Here is a 23826-nt window from a genome sequence, read left to right on the forward strand (position 1 = left end):
AAGTAAACCCTGACCAAATATTCAAAATAACACAGTATTCGAAACCCAAGCAAGATCCCTTCTGTATGGCTACACACTCGCTCATACAAAGAATAGTGCCCCTTCTCCAAGTAATGTTGGATCTAGTAACAGCACTATGCTAGATACTTCAGACGAGGTGAATTCTTGTCCTGGAGTCTAATAAAAATCAAGAAACCACAAGAAAAATATACTATAACATAGTTAACGGGTAAATTGATGAAAAAGAATTAATGTTTTTTTATTAACTCAATGTTTAAGATTAATAATTTTAAGGGAATACTCGCATATCTATGTATCTTATATAGAGGTCAAGTGTTAGCCCCTCAGGAAGCACCCCCCCCCCACCTCCTTGATTTTTGAGAACTTGCACTGAAGTAAAAAAAATTTTTTAAATAAAATAATAAACACACTTTTTATTGGGTGTACTTCTTGTGTAAATATGTTGTGTGTTCCGCGGAAGGTGTGTATCTATGATTTGTGTATTATGCGTGTTTTTACATTCTCTTTCGATGTTGATTTGTTATAGGGTAGCATTTGTGTCCTGTAAGGCATGTATGTGCATTTCGGTCAGTGTGTGTCGGTGTAGTTCAGGTGCAGTTGCAATTTACAGATGCGCATTGTTTTACTATGTTGGGATCTATATAGTGTGTATTTATATGCTGAGATTTACATGCCCATATGTATAGTTACCCACATGCAAACCTATACACACTTATGTTTATATATACACACCCACATTTGCATATATCTATTTCAGATTGTTCATGCCATTTATGTTGCATCATGATTTGTTTAGTGCAGGTGTGAATTTAGTTACAAAGTTTTTTTGGTTTTTCTTGTGTTAACAAGAATAATCTGCTATCTGAAAGATGACCATGATTGCAAACCTACCTTCGCTGCATTGTTGTGCCATAAAGAGTTTTCTGTTGTCTGGAAGCTTTATATTGCTTTTATGTAAGGAGACCCTATTGTGATTTGGTAGCACATATACAGGATTTGTTGCATTATCTGCATTTGAGTACAAAGATTATATTTTTGGAGATGCAAGAGTTTGTGACATTATTATAGAGAAATTCATATACATTTAAAAACCACACAAACGTAAAACAAAAAAAAAACAGACTTAAATTTTACCATCAAAAATGTAGTCCAGGAACTCAAATGCACATCTGACTTTTGCATAGGTAGAGGATTGCAACAAGAATCTCTATTTACTTACCTCCTCACGAGTTCTAATTTACATGTGAAGTACATTTTTTAAACGGAGTAGAAAAGACTAATTTAGATAAAAATAAAGGCACAGAATAGATACTACATTTTGATCCACCCCAAACGCAAGTGGTATAGTCAGTTACTTTCTGGAGTGATAGAATAACATCTCCGAATAAATAAAATCTTTATTTTCTTGGCCGTTGAAGAAAGTATAAATTTTAACGAAATATTAAGACTTATTTCACATGAGACTCCTAATCCTTATTTATATTGTAGTGTCGGATAAGTTTTCCCATTTTTCCTACATATAGACACACACACACATATATATGGTTGTATGCATACCTACCAGACTAAACTGACCAGTAGTAAAATATCCAAACTACATACCAGCAATACGTACCAGGAAACACTCCTCCATATATAGATTCTCCTCCTGTACCATCTCCTAAAAAAAGACAAAGAAAAAAACCAATAAAAAAAAAACTGATTTTGTAATAGGGAAAAAAAATTACCCTAAAAGTTTGAAACAATGTTTTTTTGTTTATCTGTATTTATATGAGATAGGTGTATGTATATCTATATTATATTTATCTTAGTCTGTCCATTCCAAATTTTCTCATATTTGGTTGAAATTTTATACATACCTTTGTTATAAGGTTCAGCCAACCAAGTGGTATTGTATCCGTTCGCTGCACAGTTAAGAATTTAATGCAAAAACGGGCACAAATTTAATCATATTCAACCATCAATTTGGCATAAAGCACCTATTCGAAGTAAACTTTTGCCGCTTTAATGTTTATATATTTATACTAACAAGCTGCCCGGCATTGTCCTGTCATAAAATACACTTAAATATATTTTGATTAATGCAGATTTTGTATTATATTATATATTGAACTCAATATATATATAGTAATGATTTAAAAAGTTAAAAAAAAAAAATATGACTTGTGCACCACCACTGAGAATTGAAACCAAAACGTTCAGCTTACGATTTACTTTTTCCTTTGACGTTAATGCCTAAGCTATGAAGACATGTTAACTGCAAGGCTAGAAATTAAAACATGAACTAATAGCTATTACATTATGCTTGCATATCCGTAATGTCGTCATTCGACCGTCACCAGGCAAATTTCATTTTTTTTTTTTTTTTCACACTTTTGCACCAATTTTCCCTGGCTAAAACCCAAATATAAAATTTTGCATAAGGTCAAATACCCTATATATTAAGTTTCATGTCTGTAGACTAAAAACTGACAGAGGAGTTTGGTAGGCAAAATTTTTTAAACAAATATATATATATATATATGCATACATAAAGATATAGAAAGAGGTTTGTGTTTACTATAAACCTTTTTACACAAATGTTATGCAAATATAAATTATGTAGAATATCTGCATGAATATAATTATACATAATAGCTAACTAAAGATGATTATCCCATTCGAAAAACGAAAAAATAGGGAATTAAAATGAATGTTTAAAATATGCAAATTACCTAGATCTTTTGCAGATGAATGCAATTTCACAACCCATATATAACAAAGTTGTAATTTTTTTTTTAAATAAATAGAAAAAAGGGTTTTTAATATGAATATTAGTACACCAAAAAAAAAAAAAAATTTATAGGAGTATAGATGTACAGGATTCACTTCTGAATTAACCAATGAAATGCAGCTGATATGCCTAATTTGTAATGTGGGCTACATTTAGTCTAATTTAGTTCTATTTAAAAAACTCCCAATTTTTGTGCAATTTGAATAAATGAACATCAATTAATAACTATTCTCCAAATTGATAACTCCCAAATGTCACTTTCTTTGTGGTATTGTAAAATTAATTTAAGCTTCATAATATGGGCACAAACACCTATTTGAAAATTCAAACAGATAAGATTTGCATCGAATTTGATTGATAGTAATTAGACACTAATGAAGCGCGACCCCTTGAATTTTAATTTCATCTTAAAAAACAGTAAACTAAAGCTTTAAATTTAAGAAATAAATCAAAATTCATGAAATGGATTCTGATGAAAACTGCCATAAAAGGTTCAATATCATGATTTTAATTTTCATAAGAAAACAATAGTTTTGTACTACTTTCATAAGTGATTTATTTTACCAATGAAATGGGTATTTGTATATGTGTATATAGGTTAGGCAAAACTCAATGAAACATCAAAGTTTATATAAAAATATTAACAATGTTTCCAACAATCGTAGACATACAAGAAATCATGGTGTTAATATATAAGTTGGCTCTTAAATAAACAAGAATAAAAACACAAGTTTCTTTTTCCCCAGAGACCTTCAAGTGTGTCAAACAAACAACAGGTAGCACTGTCAGGTTTTTGTGGAATTGGTGAAAGTTTTCAACATTGTACATAGAGCCAGACACTGCAGAACACTTGGCAAAGCAAACCTGGATTCTCACTAGAATGTCTTACCTTCATCAGCACACTTTAAAAGCACACTTCCACTTTAATTGTGCACTCTCTGTGGTGTTAAACAGGATGACATCTTTGCACTAACATTATTTTTGTTACACTTTGCAATGATCCTTTTGAACTTTTGAATGCTTATACGGACAGTAATGTTAGTGTCCTCATGCGTTTCGGATCATTAGCAGGATCTTTAACGTCTTCATGTAAAGTTCAAGATTTTCCATATCTTAGCGTGACGGTTCCTCTATATTGACAATATAGACTTTGTTACCCACATTAAGAAGGATATACAGGAGAAAGAAAAAAACAATAGATAAAGTACTTGGTAAAATTCAAGAGTAAGTTACACTCTTCTGGAGGATGAAGATTCAATTCACAGTGCAGGTTACACTAAAATACAATTGTGAATTACTTATGACTTTCATCCAGTTATGGCTAATAGAACAAGAGCATCCTACTCACCATGGATTAAATAAAGGGTTTTGTTTGAAATTCTGTGCAGAGTTTGACAGAAACATTCCCAGAGTTCAACAAGATACACCTGAAGAAGCTTGAAGGTTACATCTACTGAAACATTGTGAAAACACCGAAGAAGAAAACAGTAGTCAATAATCCAAATTATATGAATTATCAATCCTCATCTCAAAAATTCAAAAATTTGCTCGTTTTAGTACGCAGTCTAATACTACCATAGTGTGGTATCTCTGTATTGACAACACAGAACTTATTGTTCACATTAAGGAAGATATCCAGGAAAGTGAAATTAACCTTTTCTTTAGTGTGTGTTCTTCTTCAGATGTATCTTGTTGAACTCGGGAATCTTTCTGCCAAACAAAACCTTTTATTTAATCCACGGTAGTAGCATGCTCTCATTCCAGTGTCTAACTTTGAATTATCCTTTGTGAAAACTAAAGTAATACTCATTATTAACGCTGTGACAACAGCATATTCTTTTCATTCCTTTGACTCAAGTATAGATCTGACACAGTAAGACAGTCAATCAACCAAGAACCGCATCAGTCTATATAAAAACATATAAGATATTAACGGATGTATACTCAAGAGTCAAAACAATGAAAAGAATATGCTGTTGTCACGGCCCTACTCATTATACTAGCAGAACATCAGTATGTCAAGAGTAAATATCTACATCAAAGGAACCAGTATTTGACTCCTTTACATATCTTGGTAGCACTTTCAAGGGAGATGAATCCGAAATCCATTACACTTCTAAAGATTAAAATGGCCAACAAAGCCTCCGGGAAACTTCTAAAATGTCGACAACTCATGTGTCTTCTTTATACTTCTGTATTCTTTGAGATGTAGATTATATATCATTGACACATAAAACAATGGAGGAGTTCAAAATACGCTTTATGAGGATCTGAAATGTTAGCTAACAATTTTTTCGCATCAAACACTGCTGTCTTACAAACTGATGATGCTGTGAAATGTGACTGGATGATAATTAGGATGGCAAATGGCAGAACTGCAGCATGAAGTATATCCAAGAAACAAACTAAAAAGATGTTTTAAGGATGGCTTCATAGACAACTTGAAAACCCTTAGCATAAATATGAACATGATCCATTTAAATGGAATTGTACTAAAAAAAATAAACTGACAAAAGGAGAATTTGACTAATTTCTTGAGTTCTGGAAAAAAAAATATTTGTACAGAAAATACTAAACAACAAACAGAAAAGTTCAATAAAAATGTGAAAAAAAAAAAATACCTTTTGTAAAGTCGCCACATTGGATCATAAAGTCCTTGACGACCCGATGGAATGGGGCACCTTTGTAGTGAAGATTTTTTCCAGTCTTCTGTCCCAGCCCTTTCTCTCCTGAAAAATGACAAAAAATATAGAATAAATTATCTTTATAAATTGGAAAAAATATATTTTGTTAACCCATAATTACATGAACTCAAAAACGGAGGGAAGAGAGGAAAAGAAAAAAAGAGGGAGGAAAAGGAAGAAAAAAAGAGAGAGGAAAAGGAAGAAAAAAAAGAGAGAGGAAAAGGAAGAAAAAAAAGAGAGAGGAAAAGGAAGAAAAAAAGAGAGAGGAAAAGGAAGAAAAAAAGAGAGAGGAAAAGGAAGAAAAAAAGAGAGAGGAAAAGGAAGAAAAAAAGAGAGAGGAAAAGGAAGAAAAAAAGAGAGAGGAAAAGGAAGAAAAAAAGAGAGAGGAAAAGGAAGAAAAAAAGAGAGGAAAAGGAAGAAAAAAAGAGAGGAAAAGGAAGAAAAAAAGAGAGGAAAAGGAAGAAAAAAAGAGAGGAAAAGGAAGAAAAAAAGAGAGGAAAAGGAAGAGAAAAAAGAGAGGAAAAGGAAGAGAAAAAAGAGAGGAAAAGGAAGAGAAAAAAGAGAGGAAAAGGAAGAAAAAAGAGAGGAAAAGGAAGAAAAAAGAGAGGAAAAGGAAGAAAAAAAGAGAGAGGAAAAGGAAGAAAAAAAGAGAGAGGAAAAGGAAGAAAAAAAGAGAGAGGAAAAGGAAGAAAAAAAGAGAGAGGAAAAGGAAGAAAAAAAGAGAGAGGAAAAGGAAGAAAAAAAGAGAGAGGAAAAGGAAGAAAAAAAGAGAGAGGAAAAGGAAGAAAAAAAGAGAGAGGAAAAGGAAGAAAAAAAGAGAGAGGAAAAGGAAGAAAAAAAGAGAGAGGAAAAGGAAGAAAAAAAGAGAGAGGAAAAGGAAGAAAAAAAGAGAGAGGAAAAGGAAGAAAAAAAGAGAGAGGAAAAGGAAGAAAAAAAGAGAGAGGAAAAGGAAGAAAAAAAGAGAGAGGAAAAGGAAGAAAAAAAGAGAGAGGAAAAGGAAGAAAAAAAGAGAGAGGAAAAGGAAGAAAAAAAGAGAGAGGAAAAGGAAGAAAAAAAGAGAGAGGAAAAGGAAGAAAAAAAGAGAGGAAAAGGAAGAAAAAAAGAGAGGAAAAGGAAGAAAAAAAGAGAGGAAAAGGAAGAAAAAAGAGAGGAAAAGGAAGAGAAAAAAGAGAGGAAAAGGAAGAAAAAAAAGAGAGGAAAAGGAAGAAAAAAGAGAGGAAAAGGAAGAAAAAAAGAGAGAGGAAAAGGAAGAAAAAAAGAGAGAGGAAAAGGAAGAAAAAAAGAGAGAGGAAAAGGAAGAAAAAAGAGAGAGGAAAAGGAAGAAAAAAAGAGAGAGGAAAAGGAAGAAAAAAAGAGAGAGGAAAAGGAAGAAAAAAAGAGAGAGGAAAAGGAAGAAAAAAAGAGAGAGGAAAAGGAAGAAAAAAAGAGAGAGGAAAAGGAAGAAAAAAGAGAGAGGAAAAGGAAGAAAAAAAGAGAGAGGAAAAGGAAGAAAAAAAGAGAGAGGAAAAGGAAGAAAAAAAGAGAGAGGAAAAGGAAGAAAAAAAGAGAGAGGAAAAGGAAGAAAAAAAGAGAGGAAAAGGAAGAAAAAAAGAGAGGAAAAGGAAGAAAAAAAGAGAGAGGAAAAGGAAGAAAAAAAGAGAGAGGAAAAGGAAGAAAAAAAGAGAGAGGAAAAGGAAGAAAAAAAGAGAGAGGAAAAGGAAGAAAAAAAGAGAGGAAAAGGAAGAAAAAAAGAGAGGAAAAGGAAGAAAAAAAGAGAGGAAAAGGAAGAAAAAAAGAGAGGAAAAGGAAGAGAAAAAAGAGAGGAAAAGGAAGAAAAAAAGAGAGAGGAAAAGGAAGAAAAAAAGAGAGAGGAAAAGGAAGAAAAAAAGAGAGAGGAAAAGGAAGAAAAAAAGAGAGAGGAAAAGGAAGAAAAAAAGAGAGAGGAAAAGGAAGAAAAAAAGAGAGAGGAAAAGGAAGAAAAAAAGAGAGAGGAAAAGGAAGAAAAAAAGAGAGAGGAAAAGGAAGAAAAAAAGAGAGAGGAAAAGGAAGAAAAAAAGAGAGAGGAAAAGGAAGAAAAAAAGAGAGAGGAAAAGGAAGAAAAAAAGACAGAGGAAAAGGAAGAAAAAAAGAGAGAGGAAAAGGAAGAAAAAAAGACAGAGGAAAAGGAAGAAAAAAAGAGAGAGGAAAAGGAAGAAAAAAAGAGAGAGGAAAAGGAAGAAAAAAAGAGAGAGGAAAAGGAAGAAAAAAAGAGAGAGGAAAAGGAAGAAAAAAAGAGAGAGGAAAAGGAAGAAAAAAAGAGAGAGGAAAAGGAAGAAAAAAAGAGAGAGGAAAAGGAAGAAAAAAAGAGAGAGGAAAAGGAAGAAAAAAAGAGAGGAAAAGGAAGAAAAAAAGAGAGGAAAAGGAAGAAAAAAGAGAGGAAAAGGAAGAAAAAAAGAGAGGAAAAGGAAGAAAAAAGAGAGGAAAAGGAAGAGAAAAAAGAGAGGAAAAGGAAGAAAAAAAAGAGAGGAAAAGGAAAAAAAAAGAGAGAGGAAAAGGAAGAAAAAAAGAGAGAGGAAAAGGAAGAAAAAAAGAGAGAGGAAAAGGAAGAAAAAAAGAGAGAGGAAAAGGAAGAAAAAAGAGAGAGGAAAAGGAAGAAAAAAAGAGAGAGGAAAAGGAAGAAAAAAAGAGAGAGGAAAAGGAAGAAAAAAAGAGAGAGGAAAAGGAAGAAAAAAGAGAGAGGAAAAGGAAGAAAAAAAGAGAGAGGAAAAGGAAGAAAAAAAGAGAGAGGAAAAGGAAGAAAAAAAGAGAGAGGAAAAGGAAGAAAAAAAGAGAGAGGAAAAGGAAGAAAAAAAGAGAGAGGAAAAGGAAGAAAAAAAGAGAGAGGAAAAGGAAGAAAAAAAGAGAGAGGAAAAGGAAGAAAAAAAGAGAGAGGAAAAGGAAGAAAAAAAGAGAGAGGAAAAGGAAGAAAAAAAGAGAGAGGAAAAGGAAGAAAAAAAGAGAGAGGAAAAGGAAGAAAAAAAGAGAGAGGAAAAGGAAGAAAAAAAGAGAGAGGAAAAGGAAGAAAAAAAGAGAGAGGAAAAGGAAGAAAAAAAGAGAGGAAAAGGAAGAAAAAAAGAGAGGAAAAGGAAGAAAAAAAGAGAGGAAAAGGAAGAAAAAAAGAGAGAGGAAAAGGAAGAAAAAAAGAGAGGAAAAGGAAGAAAAAAAGAGAGGAAAAGGAAGAAAAAAAGAGAGGAAAAGGAAGAAAAAAAGAGAGGAAAAGGAAGAAAAAAAGAGAGGAAAAGGAAGAAAAAAAGAGAGGAAAAGGAAGAAAAAAAGAGAGGAAAAGGAAGAAAAAAGAGAGGAAAAGGAAGAAAAAAAAGAGAGGAAAAGGAAGAAAAAAGAGAGGAAAAGGAAGAAAAAAAGAGAGAGGAAAAGGAAGAAAAAAAGAGAGAGGAAAAGGAAGAAAAAAAGAGAGAGGAAAAGGAAGAAAAAAAGAGAGAGGAAAAGGAAGAAAAAAAGAGAGAGGAAAAGGAAGAAAAAAAGAGAGAGGAAAAGGAAGAAAAAAGTGGAAAGAGAGAGGAAAAGGAAGAAAAAAGAGGAAAGAGAGGAAAAGGAAGAAAAAAGAGGAAAGAGAGAGAAAAAGGAAGAAAAAAAGAGGAAAGAGAGAGAAAAAGGAAGAAAAAAAGAGGAGAGAGAGAGAAAAGGGAAGAAAAAAGAGGACCTGGGAGCAATGGCAATTAAAGGGTGGCTCTACACTACCCAAAGCCCGCAAGCTGGGGCCTCACCACTGGATATAGTTTAAGGTCATATCCAGGACCAGAAAGGAAGAGAGAGAGAAAGGAAGGGAGAAAGGACAGAGAAAGGAAGGATAGCCTGAAGGAGAAATGAAAAAAAACGATCCAAGCAAAATGACAAGGAGAAATAGCATGACAAACAGAAAAAAAACTTTCAAATACAACTTTCATAAACTTATGCATACATGTTTGATAGGTGCAGTGCTTTTCCTTCAAAAGCCGATAAATCGTAATAATGAGATAAAATGTACTTATGTCTCCATAGATTGAAAAGTACAGCAATATGCAAAACGAAAATTGATTATTGACAACATCGCTTATGTTTTCCTTGCGAAGGAAAACTAAATATTAAGAGCTTCACATGGCTTGGCAGTTTTCCCAACATTCCATCCACTTTTCTTAGATTCATCAGCAGAGAAACAGTGGGACGCCCATTACAGTTTACCCATCAATAGACACTAATGGCGTCTTTTTTTTTTTTTTTTTTCTACAGCAACAACATATTAAGGTGTGTTTTATTAGTTGCAACTTTGCATCATTATGAAAAGCTTTGAACACTTTTTTAACCTCAAACAAAGAATATTGCGATGAGGGTTTACAGTGATTAGGAGCCAGATTTATAGTGAGCATCAAACAAAGAATATTGCCATGAGGGTTTACAGTGATTAGGAGCCAGATTTATAGTGAGCATCCTACGTGGGAAATTGTGCAACAAGATGTTGATTTACATTACTTTTAAATTTCTGCTTGTTGCTGCAGACGAGGAAACAAAAAGAAAATTCCAAAGGTGAGCGGTTGAAGTAAAGAAGCTATTCAAATCGAAAGTCTTTTGATATTTTGGAATCTTTGCAGCAACGAGGTGATATTTCACTACTAGTCTGGTTGGTCAGAAGTATTTACATTAGGGGGAAGAGGGATAAAGTACAGTAAGTTGATCACAGCACATTCAGTGGGCGTACTTGTAGATCAAGCACAGAGATGCAACATTGCGGCAATGGAACAGTTGTAACATTGTACACCTTTATATGCACGCTTACATGTAGACACCCATGACCCAACATGTTGTAGCAGGGTACGTCGCAATGAACATAGGACAGATAATAACTCAACTCTTTTTGTTTTTTTTCTAACAACAACATTTATTTTTGGCTACTTTCACGAATAAACCATGATCATGTTCCTTTTTTGTGACCTCTGTCCTCTCAAACATCATCATCGGTATATGCCCATTCTTTTTTTCCTTGCCATTTTGCTTGGATCATTTTTTTTTTCATTTCTCCTTCAGGCTCCCCTTCCTTTCTCTCTCTCCCTTCCCCCCTTCCTTTCTCTCTCCCTTTTTCTTTTTCCTTACAGCGATGTCACTTGCATACAGCTGCCAGTGATTGGAGTTTGGTAAACAGGACAGGTTGACGATTCTCTTACACATTTCAGCAGCCGCACACATTAAAGTTTGACAACATTTTCATCTCTAAATAGTTTGAATGCCTATTAGATACCATGTCTTTCATCTCTCTGCACAGAATTGCAAGGACATGCTAACATGAGATTATATTATTGTCCTACAAATAAACCTTGACCAAATATTCCAAAAAGATAGTATTCAAAGCCAAATAAAATCCCCTCGGCATAACTATACAGCGTCTCTTACAAAGGATGATGCACGTTCTCCCAGTAATAATACCTCAAGTAACAGTACTTAGCTGGATACTCCACCAGACTAGATGAATTCTTGTCCTGGCATTTGGCAAGACCAAGAAAAGTTTGCAAATTATGTGGTCAATTGGGGAAATGAAAATATTCTTCACGCTTTAGCAAACGTGAATAGTCAATGGCAAAAAAACAAAAAAAAACAAGTGAAGCATGTATGTTCTCCCATGAGTGCACAATGAACGAGGTATAAAAAAAACCGATTAAGTTCAGCATTTGAACCCTCCCCCATTTAGCCCTAAAAACCCTCAGAGAGCGTCAAATCCTGGTGAACATGAACAAACGGTGCAGTTTTATGCCTTAACATATGTAAATTTGAGTTCTGCACCATGCAAGAAAGAAATGACTAAGTCCATCATTTGTCCTCCATTTAGCCCCAAAAGTCCCCAAGGTCTTAACATATTTAAATTTGACTTCAGCACCATGCAAAACTGCTAAATAGACATACACAGAAAATTTTGGACCAAATATGGTAAAATAGTCCCAAAAATAGTGTTTTTATTAGCCCTAAAAGAGCACCTGGGGCACACCCAAAAGTTATTGCGAAGTATAGACAAACAAAATAACTTTACAGAAAGTTTTATAAAAATCCAAGGCATCAATTTTTTTTAATAAGCACAAAAGTGTCAATTTTAGCCATTTTAACCTGAAAGGCGCCCCTAGGGAGGCAACCAGAGCTTTCCTGGAAAATCCATTCTGTTACTTTTTTACTCATATGTTTAATATTTGTGTAAAATTTCAAAAAATCCCAAGGGGTAATTATTGAGAAAAGTGCGGACAGGCGAACAGACAAGGATGAATTTACAGGTCTACCCTCCTTTTGTAGGGGAACCAAAAAAAAATAAATAAATACAGAAAGAAGAAACTGAACTGTATTCTCAACCTCCTGATGTGTGTGGGGTGGGAGTGGGGCAATATGAAAAAAGAAAAAGAAAAAAGAAAACAAAAAAAAAAAACATTTCCATAACAACTCTAATTGAGAAAATCAAAATTAAGAAACGGACAATGAGTGCACATGCAGAAATAAAGTTATTTGATGAAAAAAAAATCTTCCAACTCCTCTATACTCTTCATGAATAGCTTCAAGTATTAGCCTTCATGGCAAAATTAACGTCTTCAATTTTCAGAGAGAATTGTCATAAAAGGAAAAAGGCAAAAGCAAGATAAGATGAATGAAGAGGAAAGAAAAACAGGAAAAGAAAAGGAAATAAATGCCAGCTGAATGATAAAAAGAACAGATAAGGTTATATAGCATTTTGACAAAAATTAGCATTTTTAAGTTTTTTGGAAAAAAAAGGGGGGGTAACTAAAAAACACACAAGAGATTTAAGTGAAAATCCACTTTTTCTGGATTAAAAAAAAATGCAGACCCTCACATTCCTAATAAAGGAAAACGTTAAGTGAACTTTCAAATGTCTTATAAGGATATCAAGTGTTAGTCTCAGAAAGTAAGTGTTTTGAACTGAGATCTAACTAAAGTACAATAATAATTGAATGGACCTTGCATCTTATTTCTAAACATGTTCAAACATCTCTATAAGGAAGTGTTTGTCATAATATTTATGCTGATCAAAAAAAAAAATTGCTCTATTATTTTTAGCAGATAAATTTTTCATCTTTTAAGGAGCTTAATTCTAGACATTCATAAAAAACCATTTCATTTTTAGGATCTTCAATTGATATCTGATGCAGATTAACAAATGAATCCAAGATGATATGGGGGGAAAATTACCTATTCTGTGTATTTAAGCAGGAGAAAGTTTCTATTTAGACACATGATAGAGTTTTAAAGGAGAAAAAAAAATTCCAACTTCTTAAAAAGGGGGCACCCTAGATTAGAATAAAAGAATTTTAAATTGCCTTAGTTTAGGAGGATCTCTTCTTTACAAATCGAGGAAAGAAAAGATGAGCAGCATCAGAACAGATACTACACCTTGCTCTCAATCAAAAAAAAAACAAGGAACAAAATAGAGTCAATAACAGAAATAATCTTCCCCTACTATAATAATAATTGTTGGGTATATGTATATTATATGTGAGGCTTCTTTTGTTTTTCAACACAAAATACATGCTAAAGTGTACCTTAGTTCTGAGATTGATTTATGCTTTATCATCGGTTAAACATCAGTTTTTACATGCTGGCATGTGCTAGATGGATTTTAGAAATTCACTTCCATAATAACCTATCTCTGACCAGGTCTTTATTTAATGTCTTTCTCAACTCCATTCTTATCAATTCCTTCTCCGTTTTCATTTGCTTTCCCCGCCAACTGACCCTGCCATCACAACCATTCTATGTGTATTAATCCAAGAACTCTTATTCATTCTTTCAACATGGCCATACCATTAGAGTTTTCTGTTCATACTCTACTGTGCACATTTAATCTTTCACTGAGATCTTCAGAGTTAAGGCTGGTTTTAAGATTCATATAATATTTCTCTCCCATATTTCTTCTGTATTTTTTATAACTGTAATTTTAAATATGCGCCAAATTTTATGTGGAGATTCAAATTTAAAAAAAAAAAAAAGAGTATATTGTTCAATTATACTTTTATTGTTTAAATAATTTGACTTTGCTAGTTTTATTTAAAAGAATACAGGTTGAAAAGACATTTTTCAATCAGTAAAAGCTTTGGGAGAGTGTCAGCAAAAAAAAAAAAAAAAATCAATCACCAAAAGATAAGCATTTTATTATTTCTATCTGCCTCTTTGAAAAAAAATCACTTGCTGCAGATGCAACTGCTTCACACACAACAAAGTAGCGTCTCCATGCATGCAATGCATGTCCTCAATCCTTACTGGCTAGGTATCACTTGGGGTACACTCCTTACAAAATTCCACATCTAAAAATCATCAAATTGTATACCTGCCTGAGAGACTCTGGGTCAACAGTGCCATAATGCTCTGCTGATTAGTAATGACTAACGTGGGTGCCCAGCGTTGCGGAGGTGTTTGGAGGTGTGTGTAGAGCAAAAAAAAGTGGTAGTGGGCAGGCTCGAACCCGTACCGCGAAGGAGGAAAAGAATGTGAAAAAAAAAAAAAAAAAAAAAAGTGATAGTGGGCAGGCTCGAACCCGTACCGCGAAGGAGGAAAAGAATGTGAAAAAAAAAAAAAAGTGATGTCTTTGCCATTGCATCCATTCACCAAATCAGAAGTGGCAAAGGTTTAAATTAAGGCTAGTAAATCGAAAAGAGGAGATGACTTTCGAAAATATCAGCGAAAAGGTGACCCTTCCCTGTAGAAAAGTGAAGGAATTAATGTTTTTAGACAATTTTTCGATATTTGTTGTCCAAAGGGTCGAGCTTCAAAACGATACCAGTCTCATGAAAATCTTTTAAAGTTTTAGGCAGGCATACATATATTCATTTAAACAGACAGGTGAGATTTATATTATAGATAAGATCCCCTGAACTTATTCTATCCACACTTAATTCTCACATGCATACTAGCATCAGCTCTTCACTGTGCTTCAACTCTCACTACGTTCATTCAACCACTGATATTTCTTAATGTTTGTGAGTGTAACTCTTTCCATTTAAATTACACACCATTAGCATTTATGCGAATTAGCATTTAACAAAAAAAGGTTGCTCTACTGCATAATTCATAAGGACAACAGGGAGATAAAGAGATTCGTTATTTTTAGTTATGCAGAAATAATTTTGCAACAGATGTTTTTTTTGTGAATGAAAGCAAAGTGAAACAGACAGTGGCAGCAATAGGAACCAAAAAGGTCATAAGTAATCTAGTTTATTTATATGTTCAGGACTCCAGCTAACAGTCAGTTAAAAGAAAATGTGGCTATCTTTTCATTTACCAATTCAAATCATTAGCAAGTTAAAATACAACAATTCATATTATTTGAATTATTCATTCGAACTACTGCTCTTATTTTGAGTGTTGTTTTCACAACATTTGAGTCAATGTAACCTCCAATCATCTTTAAGTGTAAATTAAATAGCCTATCTCTGACCAGGTCTTTATTTATCCCTCTTAACTGCATTTTTATTAATTCCTTCTATGTTTTCCTTTGCTTTCCCCACCAACTAACCCTGCCATCACACCCATTCTATATGTATTAACCCAAGAACTCTCATCAATTCTTTCAACTGGCCATACCATCAGTTTTCTGTTCATAACCTTTATTTAATCCACATTCCATCAGCCATGACCGAGTAGAAGTCTCAAGTAATTTGAAATTGTATTTTTAGTATTGAGGATTGAACCTTCAACCTCCAGAAGAGTGTCATTTACAACTGAATTTTACCAAGTATTTTATCTGTTAAATCCTTGCAGATAATTCTAGCATGAATTTTGAGAGCCTTAAACTATAGATGTGCAATCTTATTACTTATCACTATAGATTAGTGTATATATATATATATATATACATATTAGTATAATCAACTTCTCGATACAAGGTACATCAGCCCGCATGAGAAAATCCACATCAGATATAAAGCGTCATATGAGCGTCCACAGTAGAGCAGCACCAGTTGGCATCCCTCAATCTCAGTTTAAGTGTGACCTTTGCAACAGACTGTAAAAGCAGAGCCACCTTCGTTCGCACAGAAAATAGGAATTGATGCATTCTTGATCACATCTCCACATGTATATATGTGTGTGTATAAGTGTATATATGTGTACATAATTATAATTAAAAAAATATATATATTTTCAAAAATACATGAAAATAATTGAGTAATCAACAATAAAGCAAGGGAAAGATGGTCTTCTTCTGTCAAGAAGTGACAATCACCATACATATTAGTAGCCTGGCAAGGCCACAGGGGAGACAACCGAAACAGCAAAACTCAAGTTGACCTGCAGGACACTATATTTACAGATTTTGACATTTTATTGGTTTATTTTATAGGTTCTTTTTTATAGGTTCTTTTTTACCAATTTTCACAAAATTTTAACCATAGAATAGTATTATAATTTTCAAAAAGCCTGCAAATTTTTATGTTTCATCCCATAGAACCAAAGATATGAACATTTCAATTAAACAGATAGACAGATATACCACCTTTTTTAGCAATTTTATAAGTTCCAAATTTCAGTGACTATTAATCAAAACTTAACAAATGAAGGCTCATTGGAAAGGTAATGACCTGAATTGTGTAGCGGGCTATGTGACATTTGCCCTTAAGGTCGCACATTAAAGGATCAACCATCATCTGGAGCCTATTTTTCGCACTTTTCTACAGGCATAAAATGTTTCAATCAGTCATTTGTTTTCCTAATTTTGCATATGAATTACAAAATATCTGATATTTCCCCAAAACCTCTGGCCTTGATGGAGGAGAGACTAAAACTTGTTGCTATGGTTTCAAATGATCTGCAATAACAGCAAGGGGAGACTTGATTCCAAATATTTCTCATGTTATATCTCCCCTTTTTGGTTTTCATACATAAAGTAAATTTCACAGTGTATAAAGATTATTTGATACTGGAGATATCCATAATCGCACATTATTTCCAAAAGAGGGGAGATATAACACATGAGAAATATGGAATCAAGTCACCCTTGAAACCATAGCAGTAAGTTTTAGTCTCCCTTTCATAAAGATCAGAGTTTTTGAGGAATATAATATATACATTTGTGACTTTATTATTTATAATTAATGGTTCCAATATTGCATTAAATTCTATATGAGTTCTGCTTAGTTTTTGATCGTTAGAAACAGAAAAGATAGGCTAGTTCCTATTTAATAAAAAGAATTAGCAAAATCAAGGGGGGGGGGTACAAGAATTAAAATTTAAGATCCAATATGTATGCACATAATAGTTCGCCATCTATATAATACACTAGAAAGGGTTGAAAATCTTTGTCATTTTACCATTAATGATTTTTTTTTTCTCTATTTCAATATAATATTTTGGAAATTAATTATAGATAAGTATAGCATTGAACAATGTATGCAAGTTGTGAAATTGTTTTACCAAAATTAGGAATCAATTGTTTTGACCCCAAAAGCTTATCAATGGCATTTTCATGTAAGATATAGCCCAAGTCACAACACAAGAAAGAGTCTATGTTAACAAATCCTAACCCCTGCAAGAATTGAAGGAAAATATCAGGAATGAAATAAGGGAGTTGAATCACAATCCAGAAATTCTGCAATCTATCATGAATAATGTTTTGGAAAAGGTATAAATATGCGAAGCTGAAAATGGGCAACATTTAAAGACATTATTTTTCAGAAATAAAGATTGTTTGAATTTTTCATTTTTTAAAAATTACCCAATGATTGTGTTAAAATTACAGAAAGATATCATCAAAAATAAAGAATTTATTTAATGTTCAAAACCTATCAGTGACTTTTTGGACACCCTGTACTTATATTATCACCTTCCACCCACTTTTTAAACAATGGGATTCTCCAATATTTGAAGATGAAATTCGAAAAGAGTAATTTTTAAAACATATCTGATGCTGCTGTTGTGTCATAATATGAAACAACTAAAATACACTTTCTTGATCTTAGAAGGCCAAGATCAAAGTGTATTATCTGTTCTCCCCAAATATGGAACTGTCTCCTTCAATGAACAAAGAACAGAGGGAGTGCGGTATCAGCATTCAAAGACCAAGTGTTTCTTACTTCACTGTTTCTTTCATAGACAAAATGACAATTGTTATTTTAAAATACTAACCTGTACAGAGGGCCCTAAAATTTTCACATGTTTTCGGACATATGTCTGAGAAGAGCTCAACAACAATGCGACCCACTGAAAGAAGAAGAAAATGAATTACATTCAATATTATCATGAAATAAATGTTGGAAACAAAATTGTTCAACCTACATAATAAAATATGTCATTATCTACTTGCAGAAATTAAAGTTTACATGTAACTTTTAAATCGGTTTTAATTTTAAATAAATTTTTATTTGGTTATTAATTTAATGACTGAAAGATTTAGGTTAAAAAAAAATAATTGTGCAAACATGTCTCAAGTAAACATAAATGAAGTGTGTATGCAGTTACATAAATAGAATGAGACGAATGTCTACGCTTATCATGCGTGTAAGCGAGGTTCATTCATTTGATATACATAGAGACAAAGGCAACATCATTTCTTATTTACCTTTTCCATAATCAAATTGGCTTCCACCTTTTTTGGAAACAAGAACCCAAATTTGCCCAGCTGGGCAAACTTGAGTCCTTATACCGGAAAAATATCCAGTAAATAAAACGTTTAGTAAATCGTTATTTTTTTTGCATTTTTTTACATTTCCATACACCAAACATGGATATAAATATCACTAACACATCCGCTTGGTTATAAGCTTCATTTCGGTACCTTACTTGCCTGGGTGGATTACCTGTAGGCTGAGATAAACCGCGTCTCTCTCACTCACACACACACACACACATTAGGAAAATTTATAAGATATCACAAAAGTTTTGATTAGATTTAAAAAAAAAAAAAAAAGCTTCTACAAGAGACTATGACAGTCTATAGGAGTTAAGTTTTGAATGCATTGTTTAAAATGGGATTTAATTACAGACAATTTTCTTCAATTAATAATTTAAATAACAAAAGATACTGTAATAATTACATTTGACTTTCAAAATATTATGAAAAAATTATAATTTGGTTAAAAAGATAACTCTTAGCATATTTATAAATAAATAAAAAAAATTAAGTACTTGCAGGATCAAGTTTTTACCATTTCCTTTTTCTGATCAATTTTATTGCAAAACCAATTTTAATACATATATTCCTTCATCGGAGTATCTGTCCAAAAATTTATTATTTTTTACTAATGAATCACCATTTACCAAGTCCAATTGCCACTCAAGATTAAAGGCTGATGAGACTGAAATGATTGTCAGTGAATAGATGAAAACTATTGGAGCCCTAACATTGAGCAATAGTATCAACTAATTATTACTTATGAGGCAGTTTTGATAAGAATTTGTTGACATTAGAATTGAAGATGATTAACTTGTAATCAGCAAGTAAGCAGTTCTGTGATATGTTCCACAGATAACATTTTGCAAAGAAGCTCTGTCCATTAAAATTTCACTTGATATTCTTACAAGATTAAAGACAAAAAATGTAAAGGGAGGAGAGGTTACAATAACCAAAATAAAACTACAAGTAAAAAAAAAAACTTTGGGGCAAAACCACGGCAGATATAGCTATTAGATAATAAAAGCAGGTTTATTTGAAGTGAGGTGGGGGAGGGCAGAGTGCAGACAGTTGCTACAGAAAATTTACTATGGTTAAAAACTCAAACACAGTCTATGGTGCAGAGTAGCGGAGGAATACCCATTTTGAAACAGCGAAAAGAAAACACTTTCTAAACAAGACATTTTCCAAATTATTTGTTCTTTTTTTATTTTTCGTGATGAATGTTTTCGGAAAATGTCAAAAATCTTTCAACTATCATTCATTAAAGGATTACCTTAAGAATTGCAGTAAAATGAAAACTGAAAATTAAATCCTTAATTTAGTAAAAGATTTAGAAAATAAGAAATGATCACCATGTTCTGATATTTAAAGTACTGTAAATGTCTTGTACTCAGGGTTAGGCAGTACCACACATCATCTCACACCTTGTTCTCCATGCTGTCTGCTCCAAAGAATTGATATCAGTCATGCTGCAAGCAGTCAAATAGCTTCTTAAACATTAAAACCATGCATTTCTGGATTTATAACATTCCCTTATGCCTGGAGTATCCAAGCATGTTATACATGGCCATACAATCTGAGACACTGGACACATAAGGTATCAAAATCAATTTCACAAGTTAAATGTAAAAGTGACTAATCATATCTGAGGATTTTAAAGGAATCATTCATATAGCAATATATATATATAAGTTTATAGAATAAATTAATTTGGAATCTTTATGATGAATCACTCTTTTCAATTTTCTTACTTTGTTCTTGCTGGATATGGGGCATCCAATAGGATGCCAGACATTCACTCACTATTTCAAACACTCCAACTAATAGATCATTTTATGATTCTAACTATCCCTTTCAGTACAATTGTTTTTATTTCTTGCACTTGGTTCATTTGGTATATTCACCATGTAGTTTTTGAAAAAAAAATTTGAGTCCAGTTGCTCCTATAACATATGGGAATGAAAGAAATTGCTGAGATTCAAGTTTCTTATGTTGTACATAAAACCTTGGTATTTCATTATTTTATAATTAACCAGCATCATTAAATATACTTATCATTAGGAGCACTGACTTCTACTATGGTTGCTACCTTCTCCCTCTCATCTCATATCACTATGTCAGGTTTTACAGCTTAGTTTTCTAGGCACATAGCTGTAGACATTACATAGTCATAGTTGATGGTATATGACTCGTTTCCAACCGTTCTTTCTGGTATATGTTTATGGTTACTACACTTGATATTCAACGTTTTATATAAGTTCCAATGGAGATATTTACAAACGCCATTGTGTCACATCATACAATGGCTGCCTTCCAGCAGAACATTACAACTGGATGTCAGGTGGATCAAACTCTACTTCTGTGTGACAAAAATTACACTTGTTATTACTGAGACCACTGACCTTTTTTTAAAGAATTGGTCATCAAGCCTTGATCTTGAGCAACCATTATTATCCTCACTTAATCAAAGTGAAGTGATCACTATGACTGCATCTACACATGATAGAACCTGTGAATTTTGTTTATCCTCTAAATCATTTCACAAACACACAAGTCTAGTTCGTTGATTTCAGCTGGGTAGAATAAATGTTATTCAAATTTTTAATTAGATAACTTTTTGAAGACATAATATTAAATCCCTCTACTTCTCTCACTATCTCTCTTCCCCGCCTCCTTTTCACCTTTGATCAGCTCATTCCTCTCTTTCTTGTTTAATTGTATTGAAAAAATATTTCTCCCTTATATGATAGATAATATGTGAAATGGCTAAAAAACCGACTCCCTTTACAAAATCTGGCTCAATTGACCTCTCAAGAATGAATAATCATTTAAAAATTATATATATATATATATATATATATATATATATAAACTACTTCATTTACTCACATAAAATTAATATACGAAAGTATAGATTTATGCGTAAACTTTAAGTATTTACTTCAAAAGTGCTCAATACGTAGGTAGAGCTAGTTAGTAATTTATAAAATATATATGGCGATTAAGCTACACTGAATATTCAGCGTTTCATCCACTCTAGGATTCCTCAGGCTTATGCGCGAATTCTGTTGTTGTTTCTCATTTTTATATGGTCCTCTTCTGTTGAGGATTTTAGTTAGCCAATCAGCTGTCTAGTATTCACCGCGCCCCTTCCTATCAACCAATGGGCATACATTTTATCGAACAAAGGATCTGTTTTAGAACTAGATTAGTGGTTTAAGGCAGACCTTTTCCTCCTTTTTGTTTTTTTTATATATATAAATATACATATGTGTACATACATATATGCATATATATATATATATACATACATGTGTGATCGTTTATGTATATTCATGTTTATTTAATTTATTTATTTGTTTATTTTCTATTGTTTTTGTTAGCTTTAAAGCTATTTTGTATCGCTATCCTAGAGTAAGTTTTATTTTGTGAACACAATTATTTGCTATTTCTCTTCTACAGTTTAATAGATTTTGGGGTTCTTTAAAGTACAGGATAGCAAATTTTTCATGAAGGCATAATTTACATGGGTCGTCTAAATGCCTACACGTGGTAGCTTGTCTTATTATTTTCCATTCGACTACCGGCGAATGTCCGCTTTCTTTGAGTTCTCAGTATTTATTCGCTAGTGTTGTTTTTATACAGTGTTTTTTATTGTTGAATGTACTTTTGTGGTCATACACTACACTACAAAACAAACAAAAAGGTAGTATGATCTTAGTATAATCGTATATAATCTTCATTGGCATTGTTCTGGATGAATATATATATATATATATATATATATATATATATACAGAACAATGCCAATCAAGATTATACTACCTTTGTGTTTGTTTTGTAGTTTTTGACTTTTTAGCTGGACATATAAACACACAGATAACTGTCCTTTGTGTAATAGATGGCTGGTAATTTATATTTTTGCGTATGTCCAAACAAGTTGGGAGTATATGGAATTTTTCTCTTTAGTCAGTTCACCTGTGTCATGTTTCATGGCTTGCACAGCCCAATACAAATCTTTTGGATATGTTGATCACAAATGAGTTGTGCAAAGTTTGCCAGAACACCAACAACTTTCAGGATTCTTTCTTTTTTTTTTTTTTTTAACTCTTCTTCACCCCAAACAAGGAATATTGCCCCTTGGATGTAAAGGGCTACTATTTGGGACCATGTTTACAGGAACACTATGTAGGAAATTGAACAGTGATCTGTTCACATTACATTTAAATTTCTGCACATCAGTACAGTCAGTGAAGTAGGAGACTGGGAGGGAATTCCAAAGTCTAGCAGCTCAAAGGAAGAAATTAGAGTAGAAGGCTTTTCTGGCATCTAGACATCTTTACAATAAAGGAGTAGGATTTTGATGAATCTGGTGTTACTCAGAGGAATTTACTTTTGAGAGGGCACATCCCTTTAAAATATTTGTAAAACAGGCACAAGAATGCAACATTGTGGCAATGAGACATGGCTTAGAGTTTATGTTGCTAATTTTCTTTCTAAGTTAGTTGTCACACAACTACAGCCAAGCGTTAGAGCTTAGTCTATCTTAATTCATCCATAATTAAATCAAGCGCAGAATTCATACCTTTTCCAATGGTATTAATTGAGATTCAAATGCTTTATATAAAACCTGCAATATCTAAAACAGTTTTCTCATTAATAAATATACAAGTTGCTAGATGTAGTGATATAGAGTAACTATGATTAAATAAAAAAAATGTTCACACTAAATTAAAAATAATAAGGTTGCTATTAGTGTTATGAACAATCAGAGCATGAAACTTTTTCTTTATTGGGATTCAACTTTACTATTTTACAAGCTATATACGTTGATAGTGCAACAGCCGACTATCCAATCAATATATTGATGTAACACAACAAAGACAATATCAAATCTCAGAAACAGCTTCAAAAGAATCTTAGCCGAAAAAAATATTTATATAAAGTATGTGTATATGTTTACATTCACCCTGTAATTAATTAGCAGATTGACATCACCATGTAATTAATTAGCAGATTGACATCACCCTGTAATTAATTAGCAGATTGACATCACCCTGTAATTAATTAGCAGATTGACATCACCCTGTAATTAATTAGCAGATTGACATCACCCTGTAATTAATTAGCAGATTGACATCACCCTTAAAATAATTAACAGATTGATATCACCCTGTAATTAATTTATTTCGGACTATTATTCTTATCTTTATTAGTTGTTGTTTTTGATCTTTTATTGGTTTTTGTTTATTCACAACGTTTCGGCCAACTATTCCTCTGGCCTTCGTCAGGTGGTAACCGCGACGGATAGGGACTTTGAATCTCCTAACTGCATTTTCAGCCATTACTGCCATCCGTAGTTGTTGTCGTCTCACAACATTGTCTGAAGATAGCGGTTTCAATCCCACCCAAAGCGTGCCAGAGGTTAATTGGCCAAAATGTGGTGAGACGACAACAACTACGGATGGCTGAGAATGCAGTTAGGAGATTCGAAGTTCCTATCCGTCGCAGTTACCACCTGACGAAGGCCAGAGGAATAGTTGGCCGAAATGTTGTGAATAAACAAAAACCAATAAAAGATGAAAAACAACAACTAATAAAGATGAGAATAATAGTCCGAAATAAAAATAAATTAATATATAAAGCTCATCTTAAAAATGAATTCCAATAAAGGAATAATATATATATACACCCTGTAATTAACAGATTGATATAACCCTGTAATTAACTGTTTGATATCTAGTTGAGAATACAGTTGCTAGGCA

General features: G+C 32.7%; 1 protein-coding gene across 3 annotated transcripts in view; it reads right to left on the minus strand.

The window, feature by feature from the left end:
* Positions 1–23826, minus strand: part of LOC145258233 (uncharacterized) — a 129120-nt gene that overhangs the window by 65764 nt on the left and 39530 nt on the right. For 2 of the 3 annotated variants that reach the window (XM_080116193.1, XM_080116192.1), the window contains exons 4-6: positions 17575–17649; positions 5416–5523; positions 1637–1681 (exon numbers count right to left, since the gene is read on the minus strand). In XM_080116193.1, the coding sequence (XP_079972319.1) occupies positions 1637–1681; positions 5416–5523; positions 17575–17649 (228 nt within the window). Of the gene's footprint in view, positions 1–1623; positions 1682–5415; positions 5524–17574; positions 17650–23826 lie in introns of all 3 variants that reach the window. The other variant, XM_080116195.1, reaches the window with a different exon arrangement.

This window comes from Euprymna scolopes, chromosome 33, assembly GCF_053919585.1.
Source record: "Euprymna scolopes isolate OS-2025 chromosome 33, ASM5391958v1, whole genome shotgun sequence".
NCBI classification, from domain to species: domain Eukaryota; kingdom Metazoa; phylum Mollusca; class Cephalopoda; order Sepiida; family Sepiolidae; genus Euprymna; species Euprymna scolopes.